Source organism: Salvia miltiorrhiza, chromosome 7 (assembly GCF_028751815.1).
Source record: "Salvia miltiorrhiza cultivar Shanhuang (shh) chromosome 7, IMPLAD_Smil_shh, whole genome shotgun sequence".
Classification (NCBI taxonomy): Eukaryota; Viridiplantae; Streptophyta; class Magnoliopsida; order Lamiales; family Lamiaceae; genus Salvia; species Salvia miltiorrhiza.
Genome location: NC_080393.1, coordinates 29,338,547 through 29,348,735, shown reverse-complemented (window position 1 = coordinate 29,348,735; position 10,189 = coordinate 29,338,547). Strand labels below are relative to the sequence as shown.

At 36.1% G+C, this 10,189-nt stretch overlaps 1 protein-coding gene across 1 annotated transcript; it reads left to right on the top strand.

Annotated features, from left to right (window-relative positions):
* Positions 1 to 4,841: 4,841 nt before the first annotated feature.
* LOC130995859 (protein SUPPRESSOR OF GENE SILENCING 3-like) lies at positions 4,842 to 8,709 on the top strand. The gene is made up of 6 exons (XM_057921307.1): positions 4,842 to 5,002; positions 5,544 to 6,460; positions 6,562 to 6,856; positions 7,021 to 7,265; positions 8,013 to 8,170; positions 8,329 to 8,709. Exons 2-6 carry the CDS (start codon positions 5,546 to 5,548, stop codon positions 8,534 to 8,536), a joined length of 1,821 nt encoding a protein of 606 aa, XP_057777290.1. The 5' UTR covers positions 4,842 to 5,002; positions 5,544 to 5,545; the 3' UTR covers positions 8,537 to 8,709.
* The last annotated feature ends 1,480 nt before the right edge of the window (positions 8,710 to 10,189 follow it).

Here is a 10,189-nt window from a genome sequence, read left to right as displayed (position 1 = left end):
ATAGGACAACGATGGGATATATAGGCTAGCAAAGACGGCCTTCTATCATCTCAAAGTTATTAAGCACACTATGTGACCTCGAGGGAGAAACCAAGACAAGTTCTAGTGAAAAACATGCATGCTCGAACAAACACTCAAGAATAAGAAATAAGACTGTAAAATAATGACAGTCAAGGCTCAAATCCTCACAGCTTATTTCATTGATTGCAAACACATAGAGACCATGCTTATCATTCATCACTCATGCTCAATCTCAACAATATCAACACAAACGCATGCAATTTCACAAGTTTTACACAGAAATCATCATGAGCCAGTTATCCAACCAATTTCTACACTACTCACATCATCAACAAGGTATCATCACAGAGAAACCACCAAAGCAAGACTAAGAAAACTCAATGACAAAACAAACAAGAACAACCAAAACAAAAAGTGCACCCACGAAGACACATCCCCCCAAACTTATATACCACAGAGGAGAATAAGTTTGAAAAGGATTTGTGGGGCACAAAAACAAACTAACAAACAAAAAGAAACGAACTAACCAAAAATTGGGTTGCCTCCCAATAAGCACTATTTTTTAACGTCGTTAGCTCGACGATCCAGCAGGTATAGGTGGCGGCCACTTTTCATCAAATTTCAGTACATCATCTTTTGCGAACCAATGATAAGGTGATTTTCCAACCTTCAAAATATCTTGAAAACTATGGCCATCCTGCGAACAATCAAAAGTACTACTACACTCCAAAAAGTGTTCATCAGATGAATCAAAATTAAAATCAAAAGATGGAGTTAGATAAAAGCTAAAGAGACAAGCCTTCAATGATTTCCCTTGGTCGATGCAAGTGTCGACTACATTTAGGACATTGCACTCTTCAACACTTTTAAAATTTTCATCCTCCAAGCTCATCTCAACTTTCCGAACTTCTTGCTCTTCTTCTATCGCTTGAGGCTCTTCATATGATGTATCACATTCAAGCTCATTGTTCATACACTGCTCTTTTGGATTCACCACGGTATTGCTTGGGAATTGGCGCGACTGATCTAGATTGCTAATAGCAGTGACTATTTGAGCCATCTGAGTCTCAAACACCTTCATCTGAGTCCCTAAAGCAGCAGTGGTAGACTCAAGCTTCTCCATCCTCTCATCTGACTTGGAGATAAATTTCATCAGCAGCTCTTCCAAATTAGGCTTCTTCTCCTCATTGATGACTCCATTGGTGACAGAGAAGCCTGGTGGAGCCTGAAGCGCGTTATTCGGGCACCCTCCATGATAGAACTGTTGCCAACTCTGATTGTTTCCCTGTTGTACTCTTTGAAATCCACCCTGCTGAAAATTCCTGAAATTCCAATTGCTGACAAAATTTGCCTCTTCCATCATCATCGGATTTTTCACAGCTGACTCCATCTTAGTAATACTCAAAGCATTTATCTTGGAAGACAATGCAGCGATTTGACTGGCTAACAAAGTAACTGAATCAGAATTTGTGGTGGCAGCAACATTCTCCAAACATACCCTCTCGGCTGGCCATTGATAGCATGTAGTACCCATGCTATCAAAAATCTCCATAGCTGCTCATGCACTACCTGGAAAAACTCCAGAACCAAAAATAAGAACCAAAAGAAAAATAAAGAACATAAATAAAAATAACAAAAAAAAAATCCAGATTAGTCTCAAACAATCTACAGATAGTACTGATAAAAATCAGTCCCCGGCAACGGCGCCAAAAACTTGTTCGCTATTTTATTAACACGCCGCAAGTGTACGGGTGCAATTGTGTACAGTAGCAAGCAAGGTCGTATTCCACAGAGACTGAATTTACCAATTCCTATCCTAAATTATTTTACTCTATCTGGACAAACGAGATTAAGAGTTTTGTTTTTAAAACTAAATAAATAAAAAACAGGAAACAAAATAAATCAAGCTGCGAAGCAGAGAAACAGATAAGAGAAGATTTCCCAAGACAAAGGTTTCAACAGATTCTCCTAACTAACATGTTCAATTCAATTAATCAGATGATTCCTAAGGCAATCTCTAAGCTAGTCCATACCCACTCCCGTGGCATACAAACCGTTGATTACATGCAAGGCTACCGTCCCCGGATCACACTTCTAACATGCAACTCCTAAAAGCTCATAGGATTAACGCCCTCACACATATCAATTCCCTTTAGAATTAAATATATGTGTTCTATGTTCTTAGTTCAGGTAATAATTATCATCTCCCGATATCAAATTAAAACCTAGGATTATGCCAAATTGGTGATCAATCAATAAAGCAAACAAGATAAACAAGAACATAAAAAGGAAGAATAATCTCAATTTATTGAATCAAACAGTCAGAAAATCAAATCATGTCTACTCCCTAAACCCTGGGAAAAAGGGATTCTAGCTACACATAGACATATGAACTAGAATACAATTCTCAATCAAATAAATAAACATCCAACAAGAAAAACCGTAGTAAAATCGAGAATCTTCAATCTTGCTCTGTCTCCGTTCTCCGTCTCTCTCAGCTCTCAGGAAAAGAAAAATATGATAGATGGTGATAAAAGGTTTTTTAGAAATAAGTTCTTGGGGAGTATTTATATGCCCTAGGTCAAGTAGGACTCAAAAATACCCAAAAAACGTGTAAAAGGCTGAAAAACGGACTTTTGGGCGAAAACTCGGCGACTCGCGTGGCCTCTCGCGCGGCCGCGCGCCTGGACCGCGCGGTCTTCCAGTAAAATCTGCCCCGTCGCGCGGCCGCGCGACCTCGCGCGGCATTGCGCAGTGATTTTGTTTTGGCTCGTTCTCCCTCGTCCGAACTCCGATTTACGAACCATTTACGCTCACGAACTCCTATCGAGACGAAATACAACTTGTATTTCAGCCACTTCTTCCAAATTCTGCTTCATTATTTCTGAAAATTCGTTCAAACACAAGCAAGTAACAAGTTCTTGACCATAAACGAATATAAACTCAAATAAATCAACAAACACACAAAATCCTCACAACTAAGCATAAAAAATGACACACCAGTAGGTAAAAATGCATGTTTATCAGTGACAAATAATCGTCACTATACAAATATGGTTATAGTAACATAAATAAGATTGTCACTATACATATATGGTTATAGTAACAGAAATAAGATCGTCACTATACATATATGGTTATAGTGACACAAATAAGATCGTCACTAACTTATAGTGACAAAAAATATTGACAACAACAAAACTTGTCACTATTATATTTTTTTGTGACAAAAAGAAATAGCCTCACAACATATATGTTTGTAGTGACAACGGCATGATCGTCACTAACGTATAGTGACGCAAAATACTGACAAAAAAAAAATTATGTCACTGTAACACATTTTTGTGACAACAACATTTATTGTCGCTACATAAATATTTATAGTGATAAAATTATGGTCGTCACTATCATATAGTGACAATAACTATTGACAACAATAAAATTTGTCACTGTTACAATATTTTGTGACGACAAAAATTGGTGTCACAATACAGCTGTTTGTAGTGACAAAATTTTTATCGTCACTAAGATTGTCGTCACAAGAACCTATTTTTCTTGTAGTGTTATCTCGACATATTATAAGGTAATGAATGATTAATGATATTGTATATTGAAATAGAGTTTAAATAAATTAATAGTTACTAGATATAACAATAATACGAGTGTTCTGTACTGGTGAGCACTTGAAAAAAACTTTAAAGTTAAGTGTGTTTGCTTAGAGCACAACTAAGATGAGTGACCCACTGGGAAGTTCGTCAAATGGTATGCAATTAAGGTCAAAATACATTAGAATTACACTAAAATACTTGTGAGATACATACATAAAAAAAAAAATCAAAAAAAATATTTTTTTTCGAAAAAAAAAATATATTTTTATTTATTTTTAACGATCAAAAATTCGGTCGTTATAAAAAAATAAATAATAAATATTTTTTTCTCTTTTTAACGATAAAAAAATTGGTCGTTAAAAATAAAAAATCGGTCGTTAAATTTAACGATTGAAAAAAACGGTCGTAAAACTCGGAACGACGATGCAAACAACGACCACCGAAAACGGTCGTTAAATCGATCGTTAATAACATTAACGATCGATTTTTGGGTTTTAACGACCGAAATTTCGATCGTTAGAGCCGCATTTTCTTGTAGTGACTGTGCGCTTCAGATTAGGTGGAGCGTATACAATTATGCTTCTTTGAAAATTAATATTTTTCAAGTGATTCCAAAATATAGACGTGCCAGGTGAGATTTAGGTGTCATAAATTCATATTGTTACACAAATGTAAGAAATAAGAATGTTAGAAAAATTTATGTTTTAATTTATGGTACTTTAATTAAAGATTAAAAAACTCTTTTTAAGGACAAAGTTTGAAACATTATTGAGAAGACGTGGTTTCCTGTGCACCCGGGTGCAAATGACACTAACACTAACACTATCTTGAAATGATGCTAACACTATTTTGTTTTACAAATGACACTATCATGTTATATAAATAACACTGTCGCGAAATGACACTAACACTATATTGAAATAACACTAATATTAAATGACACCATCATGTTATCGAAATGACACTGTAAACGTGGAATTTGTGTATTGAGAAAGGCTCAAAACATAATTTATAATTTAAAAAAATTATAAATTACAATAATAAATATAGATAGAGATTTGTAGACTGATAAATTAAAGGCGTAAATGAAGACAAAAGATTGATTTGGATTTTCAAAATTTTTGGCCAATAAAACTAATTTTGCTAAACCCAAACGCATAAAATTAAAACCTTTTGCGGTTTTAACGCAAATTAAATCCAATTGGAAGGAAATTTGGAGTCCGGGGTAGAAATAGAAGCATAAATACAGTGTCAGTCTGCAACTGCAAGGAAAGAGAGAGAGGGAGTCTCCTTTTAGCTTGTCGAACACGCCCTTGCTTTCCCTTTCGTTCTCGTTTTCCCTCACGCTGATTTCGCCCGATCGTCTGCGCTAGGTAATTTCTCTTTCTTTTCTACTCTGCGGTTTGCTTTCGGAATCCTCCACATTTTCTGCTTTAGTTATTACGATTTCCGTTCAAGTGTTCCTCTACATTTACTTATTTTCTATCTGCAACTATTTAAAATTGCCATATAAGCAGAAAAAAAATGAAGAAAAGACTTTCAGAATAATGGTGATGCTTGGAATATGTGAAATTTTCTGCAAGCTTTTTTTGTCTAGAATCAGGAAGTGCCTCTGAGACTGAGATCGTTTTCCTCAAAGAGTGTTTTATTTTCTCTTCTGCGGTGTTGATATATGATAGTTTGTATGCATAATGCATCACGTGTTGCAACGTTTTTTTCATCACAAGCATTTTTCTTGGTCATATCTTTTAGATATGAAATGGTTAAATGCTGAGCTAATTGTCAGCCCCTCTGTAGTTCATACCATAGTATTTAATTGTCTTTCTTTGCCTCAAATATTACCCTGCTCTTGTGACATCTGCTGGAAACAGATGCTTACTTACTTCCTCTTATTGATTATTGTGATGAATTCAGAGATGAACTCGAGGAAAGGGATTGGGAATCCTTCTGGTGCAGTTACTTCTGATCCGTCAGTCAAAGGCGAAAGCAAAGCAGATGTATCTAACTCTAGCATTGATCAATTATCCCGGGGTGTTTCGGATATGAATATAAACCCTACAAACGATGATGGATGGGAAGAGTACGGAAAAAAATCAAAGAACAAAAACAAGAATAATGCTTCAAGACAGTTGGTTCCCCAGCATTCCACCCCTAAGGCATGGGGTCATGCTGACACTGTGCAGAAACTTGGCTTCAGAACTAATGGAGGGCTTGGACAGGGCTCCGGCAGAGGTTATACTAGACAACAGCCATCTGGCCGTAATCCTAACTCTGATTATGATGCAGCACCACCAGTATGGAACACTAGAGCCGCTTCTTTTCAGCCCTCAGCTCAAGCAGCTGATAATCAGGCCTTTGATGAAGTTGACGATGATGATGAGTCAGATGGTATTGATGACTCAGATGATGATCTGAGTGATGGATTTGCTTCAGATGAAAGCCATAAAAGTCATGAAACGAAAAAAAAGAACAAGTGGTTTAAGGAGCTTTTTCAGTGCTTGGACAATTTAACTGTTAAGGAGATTAATGAGCCTGAGAGGCAGTGGCATTGCCCAGCATGCCAAGGAGGACCCGGTGCTATTGACTGGTACCGTGGCTTGCAACCCCTAATCACACATGCCAAAACCAAAAGATCCAAAAGGATGAAGCTACACAGAGAGCTTGCTGAAATATTGGATGAGGAACTTAAAAGAAGGGGAACATCAGCAGTACCAGCTGGTGAGGTATTCGGAAAGTGGAAAGGTCTGGACGAGAGAGCTGATAAAGAAATTGTTTGGCCTCCCATGGTGGTAATTATGAACACCAAGCTTGACAAAGATGATAATGACAGAGTATGAAATTCTTATAGAAGTTTGTATTTCCATTAGTATTTATGCAATTTTTTTGAAGTAATGGCACACTAATCCATTTCTATTGTAAACTTCATCTACAGTGGATTGGCATGGGCAATCAAGAGCTGCTTGATTATTTCAGTGATTATTCTGCAATCAGGGCACGCCATTCTTATGGACCACAAGGGCACCGTGGCATGAGTCTGTTAATTTTTGAGGCCTCAGCAGTGGGATATGCAGAAGCTGAACGCTTGAGCGGACACTTTGAAGTCCATTCCCGAGATAGGTTTGCTTGGAATAGAAATAAGGTTCCGTTTTACCCTGGAGGCCAGCGGCAACTATATGGGTACATGGCCGAAAAACATGATATGGAGAGCTTTAATCAACATTCTCAAGGTGCTCTGTGTTTTTGTGTGGGTAGATTGTGTATGCTTGGGATTTTTTTTTCTTTCATGTCAATGGTGCTGACATGATTTGTTGTTAATTTCTCATTGTTATGATCGTTATTTGTTTTAATTTCTCATTGTTATGATCGTTTATTAATTGTCGTAAATGCTTAGGTAAGGCCAAACTGAAATATGAGATGCGATCCTATCAAGAAGTAGTTGTAAAGCAAATGAAGCAGATGAGTGATGATAATCAGCAGCTCACATGGTTTAAGAACAAAGTTGTCAAAGAACAGACAAGCAAGAAAGCCCTTGAGGAGTCTTTTGGAAAACTGAGTGAAAAGCTGCGGAGGACTATGCAAGAGAATCAAGTAGTGAAACTTAGGACACAAAAGCATCATGAACAAAACAAAGAAGAGGTATGTTTCAAGTTTGATAAACGTAACAAGGCAGAATAACTTGATCTTGTCTTGTTGGTGGAAATTTTAATCTATCTAGATCATGAAATTTGATATAGTAATAAGTTCTTCTCTTGAGTGAGATTATTTATGGACACTTGACCTACTTCAGTTGGATTTTCTGTAATCTCCATCAATGAAGTCATTGAAGCAATAACGGCTCTGTAACCCCCCTCTGGTGGATTTCTAAGTATTAGAACTATAAAAAGTATCTATACTCTTGATAAGTTTCTTGAAGTCTGTTTTGATAATATTGCATGATCTGTATGACCATTAAATCCGGAAGTTGCTTTATATTCTTTGGTGGAGGTACAGGCATTTTAGCTCAGTTTTTCTCTCTCGGATTTTTAGAAGGTTACATCTGATGGACTATTTCCTTAGTTCTACAGCTCAGAATATTAACTTGTCGTATGGTAACATGTTATTGCATAATTTCCTGCAAATTTTCCATCTTTTGTCTCTCCAAATTCGCAGGTAGAAAGTGGAACTTGAGGGGGAGAAAAATTATTCTTAGTGACTTTGGGTGTTGTTTAATTGAGCTTCATTTTCTTGAATCCCTGTGTTTTTATATGTTATGATAGCTTAAAGTTTGCTGTAGTCGCACACACTTATGGAATTTCTCCCCCACAGGTTCTAGGATGCATAAATTTTATATTTATCTTTTCCTTGTCTGTGTTAACCTCCTATTTCACTTTGTTATCAACTTAGATGGATAATCAGGAGCAATTCTACAAAGACCACATCCAACAGCTGTATGATGCTAGAAATGCGAAGGAGGAAAACTTTGAGAAGATACAACAACTTGAACGTGAAAAAGCAACTCATTCCGAGGCAAATCTTTCTTCTGCTGAAGAGCGAGCACGCAGGTAATTTACATTCCTTGTGGAATTTGTTTGTTTGTTCAGTTTATTTATCTCAATTCTTCGTGTCATGAGTATTTGTGATGCCTTACATTGTAGTATTTCTTTGTCGTGATTTAGCAATTGAAGAAAACATTTGGTGAATGTTGATAATTTTGTTTTAGGAGCGAAGAGCTTTCGAGATTCATTCAGCTGCAGGACCAAGAGTTGGAGGAGTTTAAGAGTAAGAGGGATAAGCTAATGGAGGCCCATGAAGAGCAAAAATTGGAACTGAAGCGAAAGTACAGGGCTGAAGAGATGGAGCTTGAGAAGAAGTTTGATGAGGATTACAATAAGCTGTTGGGGGAATACACTCCCGCTGATTCCAAGTAGCCCATTAATTTCTTCTACGCTTCCCAAACTTCTCGTTTTAGCCATCTAGAATTTTGTGATTTGCAGCTATTAGAGTTTATTGGAGATCGGCTATTTTGTAACTGGTGCTTTAAACATCTGCCTACAGCCTTTATATTCTACTCTCTCTCACTTTAAAAATGGTTTCTATTTCATTTTAAGTTTCATTATAAGTGATTTGTTTTCATAAATGGTAAAATTAATTTATAAAAAAGTGTGACGGAGGGAGAATATCGAATCATGATATTTTTAATGTGAGATCCCTTTTGTTTAAGCTCCAATCCAAAATACTTCCTCTCTCTTATTAAAAGTGATTTGTATTCATTTTTTTATAAATGGCAAAATTTAATTTTTAAAAAATTATAGCCCTTATTATTTTTAATTAATTTACATATATATTTTTTTAATTTATGTGCTAAAAAATTTTGTATCAGTTATAGTTGGACGGAGGAAGTAATAATTTTACTTATTTCAACATCTTAATAATAGTTTGGGTTATGAAGTTAATGTTTTCCAAAAGATGTCCATGACTTACATTTTCACTTACAAAATGTTCAATTTTAGAAAAAGTTTGATGTAGGTCTCAGCTTATAAAATTTGCAAGGAAATGATGAATTACCTCACAAGATAATTAGATTTATGATTATTTGTGCAATTTTAAATTGAATAATAAGTTAGTCATATTATTGAAGCTGTTTATCAAGTTTGTTGTTTGAACTCTATTTTATTGGTTCGGTAAGATGCATATGATATTTAGCCCACGTTTGGTTGGGTGTTTTTAGAAATTGGAAATGGATTCGATTAATTGAATCCATAACTTATTGTTTGGTTTGAGTAATGAGTTAACTATTACCCTCTTACTTGAGGGTAGCTCAATCACCCAATTTGTTACCCCTAAAAATAGAGAGGAAACAAAAGAAATGAAATCCCTTGCTAATGATTCATTTCCATTGTTTAACCAAACACTCAATAAAAGTAATGGTTATTGTTACCATTTCACTCCTTTATGATACGATCCTTGTTAGACCGTTCAATCGAACACGCAAACGAAAGTCTGAAGAAACGAACGAACGAACGATAGATGGAAATGTCAGAACTCTGAATCTAACCCACAAAATGATATAGGCGAATAAAATCCCTATACCCCAACGTGATGTTGACGCAGCAACTCGGGAACGATGAATGACACCCGACGACGGTTGGTTGACTCGCCGTTAAGTCGATAGATGAATTCGTCTTGGAATAATCAAGAGGAATTCGAGAACTCTCAAGAGAGAATAAAACTCACAAATTTGATTGATAATAAATCTAATTTTCGTCCAACATAAAGAGGCCATATATAGGCAAAGACTAAACTTAATCTAATAAAGAAACAATTTTAGTAAAATCCTAAGCAGTCAAACAAGGCCCTATTACTCTTAAAATTTCGAAAATAACAAGCCCTACAACTAATGGGCTGCGAAAAACAAAACAAAATAAATAAATTGAAGCCTTCAAACTTCGTCCCACTCGCACGTAATAAGATTAATCGAATTTGGGTTCAATTCGCCAACTCCACAATCTCCGATTGACTTCTTCATCAACTCTTGAGTCCACACTTCTTGGACTAAGACCATCAAGCTCTCTTTGAACTTC